We start from the raw sequence: 20,078 nt of genomic DNA, 5'->3' as shown, positions 1-20,078 counted from the left end.
CTCAGCCAGCGAGTGGGCTCGCAATAACGTTGTTTAACCTGGTTCCACGGAAAGGAGGTGACGCTGAGTTATCCTCTGTGTCAGGGTAAGCCACTGTGTCTGGGTAAGTCTTCCCTGGCATCTCCATGTCCACATTTAAAAACAAGAAGGGGCGTGACGAGGCAAAGCTCTGTGGGACCTTGCATGGGAATGTCCTGTAGGGAGAATAACAATTGCCCAGCGGCGCAGAGAGTGGACAGAGCAGGCTCACCACGGGCTCACAGCTCCTCCAGGCAAGCCAGCGCAGTGGTATCACCAACGTCCCACAGACATATCAAGAGCAATGGGAGCTATTTGCAGTTGAACTCAAATTTTGAGGTCAGTCTGTTTTTTTACGCCACAATCAGGACAAAATCATATTAAAATAAGTAAAGAAGCGTGTGAAATCCAAGCGTAGGTGAACACAGCCCATTATGCTCTTCTTTGTAACACTCTGCAATGGGTGATTTGAAAGAAGATGGTTAATTGGTGATGCTCTGCTCCGAAGAGGCACAAGTCTTGGTGCTGAGGGGAGCTCCACCACTCCAGGAGCTTCTAGCAAGGGCCAAAACACCTCAATAACAAGCAGAAGTGTGGCTGGTGGGTTTCTTGAAGAGAAACATTGTTAATCATTTTCCGCCATAGCCTTGTACCTCTTCATGAATTTAATTCAACCGCCACAGCTCTCTCACCAGGCCCGAGACTGCACAGAGACAAACCAGCTGCAAGCCAACCTGTCAGACATGCATGGATGGGGATGGTATTCCTAGGGTCAGCCATGCGTGGGGAGCAGAAGCTGCATGCCAAATGCACTGCCTGCCAGAGCAAAGACCTCGATGGAACCGGTGAGAAACCTGCTGCAGGTCTGACAACGCTCCCACCAAGCCCACTTGTACCACTTGGGCATCTGCAGGTAAGGTGCACGCTGCAGCCTTCCCCCACCCCGTCCTTACCTCAGGGGACATCCACAACCGCTCCTCCTAGCCCTGCCTCTCCTCAGGAAGGTGGCAACTCACTACCACTAATGGCATTTACTGGACCTTAGCCTTTCTGAGGAGGCCAGCCCTTGCGTGCAGTGCAAGGAGCAGAGCAGGTGAGGGGAGCACCATGCTGGAAGGGGACGTGGAGGACAGGATTTGAGACCGACAGCCTCACTGCCAGCTGCTCAGTCATGTTCCCAGGTTGCTGCTTTTAACGGAAAGACACTTAAGAGCCCCACCTCCAAGGACCGTACAGCTGGCCAATGAAGGCTGTCGGCACGGGGTGGTCCTTCTGCTGAAGAAGCCCACAATTACACCCCAGTGTGGAGCTTTCTGTGCAACACTAGGAGTGTTGCTCTGTGCAAAACTAAGAGCCTCTTCATCCTCCTCACTGAAACGGTGAAAAATTAATTGTTCAAGTTGTACTGTTAAAGGTTATTTGTCATTTAAACCTTGATAGTACCTAAGAGCCTTCAATTACCCAGCCAAAGGCTACATGCTGTCCTGGAGTACCTCAGTGCCACTATCTTACCATGTTACACAGCAGTGGGCTGAGAGCTGCAACCTGTGCTCATGAGAATTACCAGGATGGGCATGTGACTACGTGAGCATGGACAGACTGCAGCATCACTGCAGCTATCCACCCAGTCCCATCTGTCACCTGCTTGGGATCCCTGCTCATAAAGAGACACAAAGCTGGGCCACAGTTATTCCTGCTGGGACTCCATTGACATGGGAGGTGGTACCAGACTGTCACCTTTCCCCTGTTCTTTCATCCAGAAGACTCTGGAAGGCAGTGCGGGAGGCTGCAAAACACTGCTCGCTACTTCACATCCCCACACTGGCATTTGTCTTTGAGGAAGAAACATTTTAAGCATTGCAAACAGAAACGATAAAGACAGTGCAACCAGAGGAGAACAGCAGTCAGTTCACTGCAGGTAGCCTCTCAAACGAAAACACCTCTGGGCCAAATTCAAACCTGGTGTAAACAGAAGTCAATCTTCCAGCAACAGGGGGATTAGCCCCCACTCGCACTAGCTTTGACTTTGCTGCTTGATGTTTATATCACTAGAGACCAAAGAATATACTTGCCAGACAAGAATAGGAATCATTAAGTCTGTGGTCCAAAGTGAGGCGCTGAACCATCTCAAAGAGTGAAGCGTGGTCAAAGTTACAGGGATTGGAAGAGATAAATTCATCCATGCCATGCTTTTGAGCTCTATCTGCATCTGTTCATTTATACATATAGAAAAAGACACCATTTAGAGAGATATAAGACATTTTAGTTGACAAATACAACAGAAAAAAATATACAGTATGAAGCATGAAAGCTAAATATCTCCTCTTTGCTACAGTGCCATTAACTTGTCTCTTTGCAGGCTATACAGTACACTTTTCACCTCCCATTGTCAACTTGCATCAGTTATGGACTATCTTACCGCATTTAGGCAAAAGATTTTAGAATTAACATCTTGTCAACTGCTCATTATAGTGCATTTATTCTGTACTTAAAACCAGAACACAAACCCAAGAACTTACTCTGTATCTTACAATACGCTATGAGTTAACAGAATTTTGGCTCACATAAGTAAATTAGCTCCTATTTAGATAGTTGCGGTTAATTATAATAGATTCTGCCATTCTAATGAAGTTACAGCTGTAGCATTTTTCTCTACATTCTCTAGGTTTTCTAGGTATCAAACCAGTTACGTTGTTCTTTATCCAAATGCCGACGTTTGTCTCCCCACGGCAGTTTTTCTTCCTAATGGCACCTTTAAATGCTACCTCACCGAAATAAAAAGATGCTCTTTTAAGCATCGCTAAGAAGTTAAATTGATGTGTAGTTTGTTGTCACCGAGGCAGTAACCCGATAGTGCGCCGGAGCTGCCAGTCATCCCGACGGCGGGGCTGAATTCCCCCTGCCTGGATTACGAGCTGCCATTTTTTTGTGAATTAACAGCCTCAACGTATTCACACCTCTCTGCTTTGGGTGACGTTTGCGGGCACTAACTCCTAGGGGCTAATTAATTAATCTCAACATGGTTAACTAAAAATACACCGAATTCAGCAGTTGAAATGAAGCCGCCAAGCTGGCCTGGGTGCGGCCAGCCGGGACCCTGCTGGGAGCAGGCTTTGTTCTACCAGCGGCCGGGGAATTAAAGGACACCTTTCACTCGGTTTTGTCCGTGCTCAGCTTCCTACTATATGGGTTCTTGCCAAATCCTTGACAAAGAGAATAGGATTTAAATCCTTCCCCTGTTTATAGCCTCCTAGGGGAACTGGGTGGCCTTGAAACAATGTGACTGAAAGGACACAAAAACCGCAGTTTTCTGCAGTAGTAGTTTATGGTAACTGTATTTGTTTTGAAACAAAATCCCTCTTTACCACAAGAAACAAAAATCCTTAAATTAAAAAAATAAACAAAAAGATAAAAAAAGCTTTAAATGATAATGAGACAGTGTTATTTTCTATATGTTTTACTATTTAACATTGAGCTGTGAAGGATGTCATGTCTTCCTAAATACCTCGTTCATGTCTGCGCTTTCAGATATCACTGATCATTGGAAGCAATCTTTACATTTTCTGTATAGTCTGTCGTTAGCTATATACAAACTATATAAATAACATCACCCACTGGAAAGAAATCAGACAAATTAAAACATGTAACATTTCAATTAGCTGCTAGCAATACTTAATTCAGCAGTAGCTGGCAATTTTCCTCATTAAAACCCTGCTGAATAAACACTGATTTTTTTCCTACAGCTGGTTAATTTTGGGGGGTCCACTCCCCTGTTTCACTCCATGAGCTGCGTCCCACTGCCCCCCTCCACGGTCCCAAACCCCCCCTCCGCCTGCACCGGTGGCTCCATGCTGGGACAGAAGAAGCTGCTGACGGTGCCAAGTGACGTGGCAGTGCGAGGGCTGGCTCGGGGGACGGGACAACCTCCCCTCCGGGCGTGTCACCTCCTAGGCACCTCTCTGCCACCCTTGGGCGAGGGGCGCGAAGCCCACCCAGCCCCGGGGCTCATGGCACGGGTGGCTCCTGTCTGTTTTGACAGCTTTCTGCCCTGTCGTCTCTGTCCCTCTGGGCCAAGATCGGTTTGAATGCGTTCACTCCCGAAGAGTTTGTCTATGCTGTTTTCCATTCCGTCCCTAGTGCCCGCAAAATGTTTTAACAGATATTATCTATTTTTAATGGCTTGCTGCTCTGCCCGGCTCCTCGGAGTTGACTGCAAGCTGACAAATTGGCTGGAGGCCTTCATTTGCCAGCTTCGCTCAGAGATTTTATTACTTTTCAATTAGGAGCCCTGATACACTGTCAATCCTCCTGCTCAGCCAACGAGGCTCCGAGAGCTGAGTAAATCAGCTGGAAATCTGAAGAGTCCTCTAGCCCTTTAGCTGGTGAACCCTTTTGAGCAGATGTGTTAGAAAGCATGTTTGAAAGGAGTATTTTTTACTCCAAACTAACAAGCTTTTCCTGGCTTCCTGTTCTCTGAACAAGGTGGGCACAGAGCAGACCTTCGGCTGGTGTGAACCAACTGAAGCTCTGATGGCTTCCATGGAGCCAAGTGTCCGTCCTGGGCTTTCTAAGATCTCGAAAAGCTCGAAAGCCCATTTGCCCCAGATCTCCCCATCTCACAACGACCACCCGAAGAGAGAGGCATCAGACATGGTACTGCATGAGCTCAAGTGACCAAAAAAGCACGGGCTGCACGACTTCTGCTTGGTCGGTTGTTTAAAATGTGGTTTTCTGCCATGGGAAGGAAGGTGACCAGCCGCAGCTCTCCCTGCAGCGGTCCAGCGCCGCAGTTCTCACTCACAGTTCTGGGCCAGATGATTAAAATTCTTAAGCATCACTAAGAGCAGGTTAAAGAAGACAATCCTACACTCAACTGACTTTCCCTTAATTAACTCCTAGAAATTAAACAAGCCATGCAACTTGCAATTTATTTTTGCATTTTGTTTTTTCCAATGGACTCACTTTTAAAAATGAAATTTAGGAGTCAAAGTATACCGAAAGCATTAAACTTCCTAGGCAATACAAAAAGAATAGGACAGATCTCAATATATTGGTCCTCCACTCCGCTTCACACAGCTGATCTGTGTGATTTAAAATAATGCCAACATCTGCGTATGAACTAGGTTTTATGTGTAATCCATCCTCTTTCAAATTGGCTTGCAGTCTGAATGAGATTTTAAACAAAGTACAAAATGAGAATGGCTAATATTCACACCCAAACTGTGCAGCTAATTTTCAAGTACTTTAATTGTTTCAGTCAAATACGGTTGCTTTTTTGACCCTGCTCTGTTATTCTAGCTAAAAAGAAAGGCGAAACCAAAGAAAAAAAGTTATATGATGCTCCAGTAATTTACAATCCCTTCCCAAGGTGCCGTGCCAAGCTCGCTGGTGCTTCTTTGTTCAGGGCCCCAGCCAAAATGCTGCTGCAGGCCCACCGAAGTTATCTTACATATTTAGACAAGCTGCACACAACTGCAGCTGAAAGGTGTTCGCTGGTGGTCTCCGAAGGGAGGCTGCCAGCGGAGGTAAATTGGCAGCACAGACCCCACGAACCTTTCTGTGGAAAACTGCAGACTCTGGCCTTTTCTATTACACTTGGTCACCTACATTATGGCCTTTTTTTTTAATGCTGCCGGGTTTATTCTGTTCATTTTTATTCAGTTTGCATTCTATACTGACTCTGTTAACGAGCCCTGCTCCCTACAAGTGTTTGAAATCAGAGTCTTAAAAATCTGCCGGTGTCGGGAACACAAAGATTTCGACAACAACAACAATGACCACAAAAACCAAAGGCCTGTCCCGCCATTTGGTCCTCTGAGGGCTGTATTTCTCTTTATCTATCTGTTATTACAAAAGGAAGAGACAAACCAGTCAAATCTCTCACTCTTATTTCAAAATGCGTTTCCCTGCCCTCTGCGTTTCTTTTGCTCCAGCAATAATTTTGGCAGATTTTGCTCTGAGAGCAGTGAAGTTAATAGCGGGGGACAAGCTCCATAAAAGAATTCTTGTTATAAAAGGCTTTAGGTAGCCATTTTATTGTAAGAATTTCTTACTCCAGATTTACTTCTTTTCGTTAATGAGTGACTTTGTTTTAGTACCAAAGGCAACTGAACATCCAGTAAATTTTACGACACGTTTGCTTATTAAATAAAAAACAAAACAAAATCAACAAACAAAAAAACCCAAACAACTGTAAATTAAAAGGTGACTTTGTATCTTACTCATCTGGAAAATGTGTGCTTGTCATATCTGCTTGACATTACAAGAATGAAGATGTGGTTTGGACAGTAACAAACAATGACACTAGTCAACCTCATCAGGAGACATGAAATAAAGGAATGACAATGATTGATGGCAGCTATTCATTTACAGATATTTCTAGAAAACTCTTCGCTGGCCTGGCTGGGCAAAGCGGGAGAAGTTTCCCAGCCTGCGCGGTGCTCGCCGGCAACGCACCGCGGTGGGCAGGCGATGCGTAAGTGGAGCTAACGGAGATGCCTGGGCTGCGACTCGGTAAAGCAACACCCAGGGGAAGCACCTAGTAACCTCCTTTTCTTTGGCCGTGTGGAGCGAGAGGCTTTACTAGCAAATATCAGTGTTCTGGGGCTGGGGGGGAAAATACCCTGTACTGGGACTTCTAATGCCAGGCTGTCGCTTGCGAGCGAGCTGCTGGCAGTGCCGGCTGGTGACTTACCGCGTCCCCTCCTCGCCGTGCACGACGGCGTTGCCACCTCGACAAGTGCTCTGTGTGCGTGCGTGCGTCCGGGGCTCGGCAAACCTCCTCCCCGCCGCGAGCTGCGGCCGCCGCCACCCGACCTTGCCTCTCAGCTGGGTATCTAAGAGCCCTTTTTTCCCCCTTTCATGTTACTTCATGGTAGGAGATGCCTTTAAATGTAATTGGCTGTTTATTCCCGTGTTTTATGGCTTTCCCCCTGCTGCAAACAAATTTTTTTCTGCTCGAGTTACAATTTTAATAAACGATGATGAATGTTCCTGTAAATCACCAGAGACACTAGGCACTGAACTGAAATCTAAGTTATCTCGTGTTTGGTAGTTGAATGAATAAGAATTTGTAGTATGCACTTACATAACTCCTTGTGTGGCAAGTTAAAAAAAGAGTTTTAGAACAGCTATTTGTAATATAAAACATTGTTTCACAGTGTTTTTATAACTATTTAAAAATATTTTGAATCAGATGACTGTGGAAACCTGTGAATTTGTATTTCTTAAGTTCAAGTCCCATGCTTCTTAAAGCACGTAGAAGTGATTTACAGGCTAGTTTTAAATTCATGCAAGTTATAATTCTATGTGAGAACTGAATTAACATTTTAATTCTGCATTCCTGCAATGAAGCATCTGCAAGTTGACAATACAGAAGACACAGCAGCGTTCTCATATCTCTAACTATCTAAAAAAAAAGCAATTAAAGCACGAAACTAATAATCTAATAGGATAGCAATGCATTGTAGTGCAAATACATGTAATGTTGCCAGACCCAAGTTCATTCATTCATTCATTCTTTCTTTCTTTCTTTCAAAGTGGCAAAAATCTGTATTTCCATCAAATTAAACTTTTTGTGGTTTTTTTTTTTTTTTCTTCTGTAAGGTCTGATAAGAATCCTCTTTGGAAATCCAAACATTCAGAAAACAAAAAAGAGAAAGAAAAAAGAAAGTGTCTGCTGAGAAGGAATTCTGCCTGCTACCCAGGGGTATATTTATACACACACGCACATACTCACACACAGAAAAAAAAAAAGAAGAAAAAAGAAACAAAAGGAGGGAGAAGAAAAAAAGGAGTCTTGTTTGATGGCCAGGAGGGATGACACCGCCTGTTCCTTCTCATAATTGCATTCAGATACTCCGGATACATATTTGCCAGCTCTCATGACCCACTGATGCTATTCCCTCCTAAGGAGCGCAGGCACTCACCAGGTATTAGGGAAGCAGCTTTTAACACCAATAAAGGATTTGTACTGGGTGTATTTAAGACTGAGCAAAGACTAAGGAGAAGCTCTTTTCCAGCACAAGTTTGGGCTTTTATCTTTTTTCAAAGTAGGTATTCCAGTGGGAAAAGGTAAAATAATAATTCCCCTGGCTTATTCTTTGGCAAGCATTGCTTTGGTTGGTGATTGAGACCCATGCTAAAACATTAATTTGTGATAACTGGGGGAACCGCAGCACCCCTCTGTGATTAATGTTTTTACGTTGGAGGGCGTCAGCATCTCCAAGCCCGAGGTGACCCAGCGAGCTGCCGCTTGCTGCCAAAACCATCCCCCACTGAGTTTACGGGTGAGGGAACTACCAAACCCCAATGGCTGAGGCTTGTTTTCACAAGGCACGTGCGGAGGGGTTTTTTGGGGGTCTCCTGCCGAGTCCTGTCCTTGTCTAGGTCTCTCGGGGTCTCCGGCCCTACCTTTCTACGCTTTGAGGTGTCCATGGTTAGCCCTGCACGCTGGTGCGCTGCACCAAGCTAATCATCGGCACGGAGAGAAAGGATATTGTCAGAGTGCAAAATGATCTGTTTTCAGGCAGGAAGCAGTCAACTAGATGTAAATTCCATGAAACAAAAGAAGGTATTATTTACAGTTTTATTGTGATGTTAATTAATATTTACATCTTGGAATGAAAAATAGAAATGTTAATGATTGGCTTTACTAAGAGGATCACTTGATGCCAATGTGAAAGCCAGGGAGAGAAGGCAATTATGCAAACATCACATGCATCCTAATTTCAGTATGGAAACTTACATTTCAAACCTCAATTCAGGAAAATAACATGGAAAGTTTGTACTACAAAATCTAAACATGAGAGATTTAAGAGAGAAAAAAAAAAGCACATCGCATATGTCAGATAATCTAGTCTGATTATCTGAGCTGTGCTAGCTACAGGGAAGCACTTACCCTTGAGTCCAGCTAGAAGTTAGCAGGGTAAGAAGGAACAAACCAGAATAACATAAAGACTAGCAACAAGGCTCAGGAAAGCAGACAGGAGCCCTAACCTAGCAGCTAAATATTTGGGTTCAAGCAAAGAAGGAGAAAGAAAATTAAAGAAAATCAAACCAACAAAAATAACCAAACCACTTACAGCTGAAAAATTCTTAAGCAGCTCAATAAACCTCGCTACTTATGGGGGAACAAATCATTACAAATTCTCAAAACAACCAACTCTTTGTATATGGTGTGATTAACAGCCATTAAATATAAACAGACATTAAAAAATGAAATATAACCACAAGTGTGATACGTAAAACAAGTACGGACCAATCTTTCATGTTAAAAAGCAAAGGGTTTAAAAAAAAACCAACGAACACTGAGCACGTTTGGGAATTTTGTTTGATGCATCACTTACACAAAACGAACAAAGATTGGTGCTTTCAGACAAGTGACCACTTTTATGAAGCTTAAATATTGCCAAAAGGTGTAATATGTATTGGCAGCATTATTGACTATAATACTGTGCATGATTTCAACAGTAAACAAGAACAGATTCGGGTTTTTTCTTTTATAATGCGAACACTGGAGAAAAGCACAGCTTTGCGTGAATGGAGTTTTTCTTCTAAATTGTAGCAAAATAAAAAAAGCAAAACTTTTCACTCTAACAGGTATTGCTCACCCACATAAAAGGGATTGTAGAGTCATACAAAAATTAATGAATAGCAGGATCTATTTTTTTCCCGTACTTAAATTGCAAATAAAATGAACTCCAACCTGGTTTGGAGCTGTCTGTTTACTCCCAAGTCAAGCGCTGCTATCAAACTATGGACAAGAATTTGAGTGCTGCTCGAACTTGTGTTTACTAAGTCAAAAGAGGTGGGAACCAAATGAATTTACTATTTCTCCCAAGTTTCCCCAACAGCAGAGTACGTTCTTCTCAAGTCTCCCCTTAACAGACAGCTCCATCACAGGAGCGGAGGGCTGGATTTTCTCTGCATGTGCATGCATGCGCATGTGCCATCTCAGACTGCTACGACATGAAAGCTATAACCACAGTTACTTGTCAAATGGCTTAACATTTACGTCTTTGCACATCCTCATTCACCATAGCCTCTAATAAGCACAAAAAATATGACAGGTATAAAGATAAATGTACAAGAATAAAATGTCTCGCAAAAGTCCTTACCTTTCTGCAGGCAAAAAAAAAAAAGAAAAAGCCAAAAAAACCCAGTAACAAACCAAGACCCTTTTAAAAATGCAATACTTGATATGTTTGAATTTCAAGACTGAAGGAGCTGAGATACGTATTTATGCATTTAAGACTCCCAATAAGCCATCATGTGTGGCATGCATGACTCACTTCTGCTTCTGATTGTTTAACTGCCGTGCCCAAAGACTTTTCAATGAACACTGCCACGTAAAAACATTGAAATATGATAAATGAGCAGGCCTTGCTGTTGAGATGGAGGTGTACTAAGGTGTGCTGCCCTCCTCCTCCTCTTGTAGGATGAAGGTCCTGGACACAAAGAGCTCTCAGAGGGATCTAGATCCAAGGGAGGAGGAGGAAGGAAGACTGAGGACAAAATGCACTATTCACCTAGCCCAAGGGGATGCTGAAGGAGCAAGTCATCATCAGACTGAGGAGCTGACTCGTCTCCCCCTTCCATACTTCGGCGCAACTCAACCAGAAGAGTTTCTCAGTGCCTGCAGCAAAAAGGGGAGCCTGAAGCCGCCCAGCTTGTGAGCAAGGCACAATGCAGAGAGGGTGGTGGCATAAAAGAGGATGAATGATCCAGATTTGGAGCTGGTATCATCCTGAGAAGCTGAGGTCAGACCCTGACCCCCTCAGCTGCCCTGGAGGAACCAGGGCGGTGGAATCTTGGCTGTTTTCACCAGAAGTGAGGATGAGGGTTCCCTGCCTCCCGGCAGGCAAGTAAGATGGAAAAAGCAAGGTCAAACCTTTGGCATTTCTGTAGCTGTGAGCACAGCCAGGCAGATACAGATCTGCAGGAGCACGAGAGCACCAGTCTCCGGTGGACATACTGGGCTGTGGTTAGGCGCAGAGAGGACTCCTGGGCTCAGTCACCGATTTCACTACTCCCTGGCAAGGACTAGGATACACCAGCTGCGCCTTCTCTGTCCCAGGTAACCTAAGTAGGGGGGTTCAGCTCCCCCCCCCCCCAGTGTTAGGCTGTTCATGGGGACAACAAACCCAAAGTCCACAGCCCCAGGCATCCCCTTTCCCTTCCCAAACTCCTAGCAGACTTTGCTAAGGCTGCTGCCAGGCAATTACGATGTGTCTGGGAAAGGGACCCTTCACCTGACCCTGCATACTGGTCTGGCAAAGTGAAAACTCCATGAACATCAGGAATTTACCCAGCAGAAAAATTCTCCAGGCCTGATGTCTGCAGGCATGGGAGAAGCCTGGAAGGAAAGGTGATCGTCCAGTTCGATATTCTCTCGCTGTCCTCATCCTAATCTGGAGGGATCACGCCGGGATGAGCAGGAGTGCACCCTCCTTGCACCAACCACACAGCTAAGAGCATCCTTCATCATTGCTTGTTAGGAGATGGAACAGCCTCCCTCTGCCACTCTTCCATGCTACATTTTGAAGGCTTTTAGCATGTAAAAAAGGACCTGTGTCTGCTCCATCCAAGAACCTGGGCAGAGGGACACACAACCCCTGGGAGCGCTCTCCGGTCAGCACAGCTCAGCCAGGTCTAGAAGCTAATCACAGCCAGCAAAGCTCCCACTTGCAAGAGCCCAATTCCTACCAGCCATTTGGGCTTTCTGAGAGGTGTCCTTCCTTCCCGACCCCAATTCTTTACACCTTGCACTCCCAAAGCCAGTGACCTGACGGGGATGAGGAGGATGAGGGTCACCAAAATGAAAATACTGACTATGGGTCTACCACGCTGCATCACGCTGCGTCCTCACTGACCGCAGCAGCAATGCAAGGCAGAAGGCCAAAACACGCAGGCGTCTGGGAGGATGGAGGAAAAAAAAGCAGCAAGCAGAGGTTTTCAGCTGTAACACTGATGGCACAGATGTATGTCTTGTATTGTTATTTTCTATAAATACTGACATGAAGAAGTTATACCAATATGAAAGGTGGGACCTTGATAAGGAGATTTTCTGAGTTCCTTACAACAAATACTCCAGAACAGCTTTACAGAGACTGTTTAAAATGTTAAAATCTGATTTAATCAGATGGATTTGCTAATATTTACTTGTCCTTATTTTACATATATTTTATGATACTAATTCTTAAATTTTGCTGAAACTAGCAAGAACTGCTGTATGTTACACAGCAAAGAGGCTCCAGACGTGTGATTGAGACCTTCAAGAAAAATGAGCGAGGAGGCATTCATCTGGTTTATAATCAAATTACATTTGCAAGACAAAAGAAATTGCTCTAAATTTCAAATTAAGCAAACTGGGTATAACTGCACAGGACATGCAGCATAGCTACAGCTTAAAAGATGATTGCTTTAAATTCACATCTAACTGGCCTGCAAAGCAACCTGTTAAAAATACCATATGCTTTCCTACAGTTGAATATTCAACAGGAGACCTCTTTTTGTGTGTGCATTTCATACTTGCAAGATTTGCACCTGTAGTTCTGAGCACGTGACGCATTTGATAGACAGCTAATGGCGCTAATGAATCGCTCTGATCTGGGTGTGCAGTTTATTGTGTGGGGGTAAACGCGTGTCTGCTGAAAGCAAGCTGCATGTCCGGCTCTCAGATCCCAGTCTCTCCTCCATCAAGTATTGCACTTTAAACTACTCATTGACAAGTTCCCCAAGGAATTTTGTATCTTGGGTTTGATTGTGCCAGATACACAGGTTAACTGCTTCTGGATCCACTGATGTAAAAAGCAGCTTAATGGTAATGAAAAAAAATTCATTTTGGAATCAGAAACACATTTGCAAGTATTGATTTACATCAGTGCAGAAAATCTTTCCATCAAAGACTTCTGCTCTCTAGGAGAACTTATTTACTTACAAAATTGAGAGATTGGGGCGTCTAGCTGGGGTACATTTCCTCCTTTAGCATTTAGCTTTTGCACTTGAGTAGGCGGCACAGGTTTGTGAGACTGGCCGGTGGCTCGGTACATGGCTTGGACCCACAGGATACGGTCCTGCTCATCGTCACTGGCAAATATCACCGTGTCTCCCTCCTTCACAGCGTTGAAGAATGCTCTGCCGCCCTCCAAACCTGGCAGGAGAGGAAATGCAGCAGAGTTTCGCAGACTTTGAGGCCAGCCAGGGGATCTCCCCGGGCTTCCCACCCCACCGCCGTCTCGAGTGTCCCCAGCCAGCCCCGCGCTGCCCCAGCTCCTGGCTGAGCTCTGTCCCCTCCCCTGCACCAAACTCACCTGTAAGACAGCCCCAGGTAGCACCCTGCACTGCAACTACTAAAACAAACCCCATCACACTCGGATTAATTGCTTCTCTCACCTATAGCCCCGCCTGTGAGGGTCCCATGTGAGTTGTACCACTGAAGCCCCATTAAAAAATGGATTTTGAGGGGATGCGGTGGGAGGTTTCTCATTGGACTGAGCATACCAGTGCTCATGCTGCACCAAAGATGTTTGGGTGACGTGCTTATTTCTGTCATTGCCCTGATTCGGCACCCATCTTCTCACCTCCCTAACATCAGAATTAACCTGGAATCAAGGTCTTGACAACCAACCTCCCGTGTCTTTCATCTTCTCCTCTGGAGATACTGTTATGCAGGGCATGGTGAGGATCACCACACTCGATGTGTTGCCCCACTAGAATAAAAGAAATGTGGTGCTCCTCCTCAGGGTCTCACCACTCAGCAGGTACCTCCAGGTACCAGGGGGCTTTCTGCCCCTGCCCCTTCCACTCACTCACATCTATCAGAGAGAAAACGGGGCGGGTAAAAATGCTGGGGTGGTCCCTTAAATATTTCCACAACAAAGACAGGTATAGCTGCTGACCCTTTATTTAGGGAATTTAACCTGAAGGCACTGGTTAGGGTGATCACTCGATTTGAGCATTCAGTTCACAATCAAATTTCACTGGGATTTAAGTGTCTAATTCACTTAGGCTCCCCAGAAGAGATGAGTCTTTCCCTCCTCTGGTGTAACTCCTAGCTCAGTTCCTCAGTTCTATTTATAGTAAAGTCATGCATAGCTAATGATCAGTATAAACATAAACATATTTACAATACTGCCGATCACAGTTCAGCTGCAAGCAGGGGGAGAGCGAGAGGACTCCCGTTCGGGAGCCGTTGGCAGCGTGGCAAGCCCCAGCGCCCGCGGGCTGTCGGCCCCGTACCTGGCTGCGGGTCGGTGTAGTCCACAGTGTAGCCGTCGAGCTGCAGCAGCTCTTGAGGTTCAGCTTTTTTCTCCCGGTAGCTGCACATAGCAAATGTATATTGACTAACCTGAAGAAAACCACAAAGCTAAGATGGCACCGGGTGATCACGACAAGGCAATCCAAAGTGCTCACAAACGCCGCAGGCTGATGGCCTCTTTACAGGGACCGGGGGTGGTGGGGTAATTTTGACGGTCATTGCCCACACGAGACAGACTAAACTTTTTATCGGGCTTTTGCAAAGCTCCCCGTTAACACACCCTGCTGTGGCAGGCATCTAAGTCTCTGCATCAGTACATACAGCGGTTTAATTTCCTCCAAAAGAGGAAGCTCCATGCCTTAAAAACCCTCTATCATTCATCCCCAGACAAGTGCAAGAGTGACACCCTGTCACAAACAATGTGAGCTAAATTGCTAGGTGCCAGTCATATTAAAGCAATCTTAAGATCCCACTGATCTCGGCAGTTGTTGTCATCAGTGCTGTAAATGGCAGCTCTCACTCCTCTGAGGTACCATCTGCATGACACGACGCATTCAATGTCAAGCTCTTGACGGAAGCCGACTCGGCTGCGGGGGCTCTGCCAGGCTCCCGATCGCCTTTAGGACCATCAGGCCGCATCAAGACCCCGCGCGTACGCGGCGTGCTGCAGTCCGGATGCTCGGCGAGAAGCTCGTCCAGCGAGGAGAGGGGAGGAGAGGATTCTCCGTGCCCCGGGCTAGGAACTCACAGGGAAATCTACTGTCAAATGATTTCAAATGACTTTGTTAAGGTTGTGTCACATCCTGGATGCCTGACGTAATTTTATTAGTCTGGACATTTTCTTGACCTCTGGAAGAAACTTTCAAACTCTGGTGGGTGGCAATGGAACATGCTCGTCATTTTTTGGAAGTCGGGAGAGATCCCGAATGATGGGTGAGCGGTGGGGCTGGGGGATTTTGCCTCCAAACTCCAGACAAACTGTTTGGCTACAAACACACACGCAGCACCTATCTTGGTGGCACCCATCGCTAATAAAATGTCATTTATTTAAGTCAGGAGACCCGTCTATTGGCATCGCGTCTCCCAGCCGGCGCTCGGTTTATTGCTGCCCTCTGCGGGCTTCTGCTAGCTGCCAGCCTGCTCCCAGCAGCCCTGCCTGCACCGTGCCTTCCTCCAGGAACAGCTCCAAAAGCCACCTAAGAATAAACCTTATCATTAACACATTTGTGGGAGTAAGACTAAAAGCGATGCTTTAAGCATCTTGCATCCTCCTTAAAACTACCAGCACTGACGAAAGATTGACAAGTAACAGACCAATAGCAGGAGCACACGAGTGCATATTCTATGCTCTGAACTTTGAATGCATACCATCATACCGGCAACACAAAAATTAAAAAGATTAACACGAAGTAATCTAAAAATAACCTGGTGCCCCACAGCCCAACATTCATCCGACTCCTGGAGCGTTCACTCCATGCTACTTGCAGTATATTGCTGCCATCTCCTGGAGAAGCTCTCGAATGGGCTTTATTCTCAGGAAGGTCTCGGAGATTTCATCTTGAGCGGTGGGGATTCCGTTTCTCTGTGTTAGACAGCCTGAACTTCAGGGACTGCGTGGTAAATTTAATTCCTGAAATGAGTCAGTGCTAAACTACGCTGACATTGATTGAAATATGACTAATGATTTTTTCCTCTCACTTTGTAGCAAGAGGTAAAATTCATTCAGTAGTTCAGTTTTCTCGTCTCTGACCCTGGACATGAGGTCTGAATTTCAGGCTCTTCTTCATGTACAAATAATTCCTCTCATCTTTGGACCCAGAAAATTCTCTTCATCCCTATCAACAAGCCAACCACATCAACAAAACAGTAATGTACGGAAACACGCAGGCATTTCAGAGCTTACACCTCTCCTGTTAAAAGCTGTAAAAGACAGACGTAGACTGCAGGCTCTGGTGGAGCCATCCTGGAACAGAGGCAAAGCAAACAGGTCTCTCCTGTTAGCATTCACATGGTTTCCTTGGAAGAAGCTGCTCTACATCATTATTAGAAGAGACCTCTAAGAGAAACCTACAGGTGGGTCTACAACACGAGACGAGTCAGGGCTCACCTGGGCTCAGGTCCTACTTCTCTACTCACACAGCTCAAGCCTGAAGGCAAGCTCAGGACTCCCCAAGAGGCTGCTGGCAGGAGGCAGGCTGGGATCAGGTTGAGATCAGGCTGGAGACAGGAGACAACTACCAATGGCCTCTGGAGAAGGTGCCAAGAGTGCTGTACAGAGTGCCTGCATCTAAATGGTGCTACTGACTTCAAGGACTGGCATACCAGTCTGTCTGTCCTATCCTGCTGCCTAAAGCATTTGCTGCTTGGGGTCAGAAGGAAGCCGATGCCCTGGCTACCAGTGCAATGTGGTTCCTTCCATTTACGAGCGGTGGTAAAGCAAAACCCAACAAAATGAGATTCTAGAAAGCTCGATATGTCACGATCGTGCTCCGCTGCTGAACAGAACTGTAGAGTCAAGTAGAGATTGCAGCTTGCCTTTCATCAGTCCTCTAAAATATTGTGCTTTACAGAGCCTGCTCTCTGTAGAAGCTTAGAAGTGGCCAGACAAGTGAAACAGTTAATAGCAGAAATTAATCTTACAGCCTGCTGAGTTCACACCGAACCACAGCTGAGTATATGAGAGCAAGCGAGCAGATGGGATGGGCAAGATGAATGGTTTGAGTAATTGGAAAAAGCAAAGATACAGAGAGGAAATGGAGGGAAGACAGAGGAGAAAATTCTGCCCAGTGAGGGACAAACTCTCCAAGCAGCTGGGATTTCATCCAGGGACTCGATGAGGGCCAGGAAAGGAGCATCTAAGGAAGCCGAACTGAGTGAAACTAAAAGAAGGGAAATAACCCAAGGCTGCCCTGGCTGGTTCATTACAAAAAAGGGAAAACACTTTGAGAAATTATTTGAGACAAAATAACAGAAGGAAAAGAAAGTGAGGAAAAAAGAGAAAAAGACAAAGAAATTCAAGAAAGGGGAAGCAGACAGCGGGAGACAAATGCCAAAGTTCACTATTCCCAGGCTGCTAAATTAGATCTGACTTTCTTGGCACTGGACCATATTCTGTCACCAGCTATATAATCCGACTGATTAATAAATCCAGTAGATATGTATTAACCAGTCCTGACTTCGTCCTTGTTTTTCCACCAGAGACTCCTGCTCTAGCGAGCACCGCTTTCCCCAGGATCCTGCTCAAACCTGTTAATTGTCATCCCTCACACTCTGAGCTCAGTCACTCACCTCCCCCTTTCTTGCTGTTGACATAACACCGCCCCACTTGGGTTAAATTCTTAAACGGACCTTTCCTAGATTAACAGCATGCATTTTGTCCCAAGGGAGAGAAACTGTGCTAAGATACTGCCAGCTGTAATACAGCTTTCTGCTTTGATGGGAGACTCTTGTCCTCTGGTTGCAGCTGTATGTTGCCTCCTGAGCCCTTTCCTGACACAAATGAGCAGAGGAACTGATCTAGCTTAAAGAAAAAAAATGTGAAAAAAAACAGTTTTCACATCTCAGCACGTCCACTCAGCCCTAAACAATTGCACATAGCAGTTGTCCTAACTTCTTCCTTCAAGCAGGAGGTGTGCGTGTGTTCACCTTGGGCAGGACTGTGTGATGGGAAGCCATTCCACATGAGTATGGATGGGACACGCAGGCACCTGTTTAACAAGCAGTTCCACAAAACTTTTTATCATCAACACCCAAAGTTTCTCAAGAATCACCACCTATGCCAAGCTCTCAGCGAGCGTCTAACTGAAAACATGATTTAATACGATTATGGGGACCAGCTATGGGTCATTTACCTCGACTTGAGGACCACAGTCTACGACTGCTGGTGTAGGATACTGCAATTTTGCCAAATTATTTTCAAATTCTGTTGGTTATATGGAGTTACTGAACACTTACTTCATCTCATTTTATCCCGAGCCAGCTGAGTTTTGCTAAAAGCAGGAACTGTCACTGTTAGTCTAAATTATAATGAGTTCAGAGAGTCTGTCACTAGAACAATAGATCCAGGCGTAGACACTGCAACTGGTTTTAATCTGCAGAGAGTTGATCTGGTTCCAACAACGTTCTGCAAACACCATCAGACACAATCAGCTGAAAACCGCTTCAAGCTACTCAGCAGACATGTCATCCAGGTACCATGGCGTGTTACTTCCCATATGCTGCCAGAGCACAGAAATGGGGTTATGACAAGAGAAGAACAGATTCAGTCTGAAATCTCAATGTAATTAATTCACTTGCCCTTAAGAATCTTTGTAAGAAATTTCCTATCGCAAAGCCAGCAAACCCACCAGAACCAACAATAGTGTTGTTGCCAGTACAGCACATTAGACCTTGCAAAGAATTAATACAAGCTCTGTCAGCTATCAAAAATCCCAGCTTTTGCACGACTGAGGGGCTAATTGGCAAACTGGTTGAAATTTGTATGCTGTGCTCAGGCAGCTGATATAGCAACTTAGGAAACACAACATCTGTGATGGATGTACATTTTCTTTCCTAACCAGTCATGGAGAACTTTGCCCTAAATTGCTCCCTTGCTTTCCCTTACCACTGCCACTGGCGTTACCGCTGCCTTTACGAAGCATTTTCCTCCCTTGTGATGCTGCGGACCATTTCCATCCAAGCTCAGGGCCATATTCTGCCATCACTTTCACGCTGCATATCTCAGGATTTAAAATTAGGCAAGTAACGAGTCTCTGCCATGTAATTTACATCTAATCAGTATTCTGCTCTTCTGCTGCTCATCTCAAAGGGTGTCTACGAGAAGGGTGGGCAGCGAGGACTGCGATTCATTCGAAAGAGAAAACTATCCCCTCTTAACGCATGGGTACGTGCTGGAGGAGCACACGCACCGGCTCTGCCAGCCGCGCCATGCTGTAATCCTTCCCCGAGGGCTTGAACCACCTCCACTCGGCAACGCCTGCGCCGGAGAGGTGAGGCCCAGTTCGAGGAACGGCACAAAGGCACTGCTCACCCACTACACCCAAACAAATCATCTCCCCTCCTGCACAACCCTTGCAGCTACACAGACACAGAAGGTGCGAGGGATTATTCCACCCAAATCACCAGGCAGTTATTGCTCCTTTCCTCTTCTCTCCCGGGCTCACACGAGCCAAGTGGCAGTGGAAATGCTCCCTGCAGAGCTCCTTTTTCTACACAGACGCACAAAGCCTCCCTTCATACCGACGAGGCATCGCTGACACAAAAGAGTCAAACTGCCATCAACACCTTCCTCCTTGGTGCCGCCCATGCAGCTTGGCACCTTTGTGCCTTGTTTAGATGGTTATGAAGAGTCTGAGTATTTATTACCACAAATTTCTTAACCGCTGGTACCAAAAGGCCGAGCGGTACCACCCAACAGCACCGAAGGAACTGAGGCTGCGTCCATCTGAAATGGGGAAAGAGGGGCAGAAGAGGGCTCAGGACCAGGAGGAGGAGGTTACTCTACAAGCGACAAGACAGGAGACCGAGCTTCAATAGAAGGTGCTACAGGTAAGGGATAGAAACAAGGGATCAGAAAGGAAACTTAGTTATTCATCCAAACGCACAGCCTTGCCCTCTTGGCAGTGTCACAGGCTGAGCAGACCACATATCCCAAATGGACTTTCTGCTTTGGACTCCATCTCTTGGCTCTGGTGCCAACAGGAGCCTGGCACAGATGCATGAGCTCCCGAAACAGGGGCTGCTCCTTGTCTGTTCCTTACGCAACGAGGCAGCTCACCTTCCTGCGGGGGTTATTTTCTGT

The 20,078-nt window shown here is 45.8% G+C and overlaps 1 protein-coding gene across 8 annotated transcripts in view; it reads right to left on the bottom strand.

Moving 5' to 3' along the window:
* The window catches only part of CADPS (calcium dependent secretion activator), a 220,094-nt gene that overhangs the window by 84,874 nt on the left and 115,142 nt on the right, over positions 1 to 20,078 (bottom strand). For all 8 annotated transcript variants that reach the window (XM_075432502.1, XM_075432506.1, XM_075432503.1 and 5 more), the window contains exons 10-12: positions 14,260 to 14,368; positions 12,959 to 13,171; positions 2,091 to 2,227 (exon numbers count right to left, since the gene is read on the bottom strand). In XM_075432502.1, coding sequence (XP_075288617.1) covers positions 2,091 to 2,227; positions 12,959 to 13,171; positions 14,260 to 14,368 — 459 coding nt within the window. The remainder of the gene's footprint in view (positions 1 to 2,090; positions 2,228 to 12,958; positions 13,172 to 14,259; positions 14,369 to 20,078) is intronic.

The sequence above is a fragment of the Opisthocomus hoazin genome, chromosome 11, assembly GCF_030867145.1.
Source record: "Opisthocomus hoazin isolate bOpiHoa1 chromosome 11, bOpiHoa1.hap1, whole genome shotgun sequence".
NCBI classification, from domain to species: domain Eukaryota; kingdom Metazoa; phylum Chordata; class Aves; order Opisthocomiformes; family Opisthocomidae; genus Opisthocomus; species Opisthocomus hoazin.
This window is presented reverse-complemented; position numbering and strand designations above follow the sequence as displayed.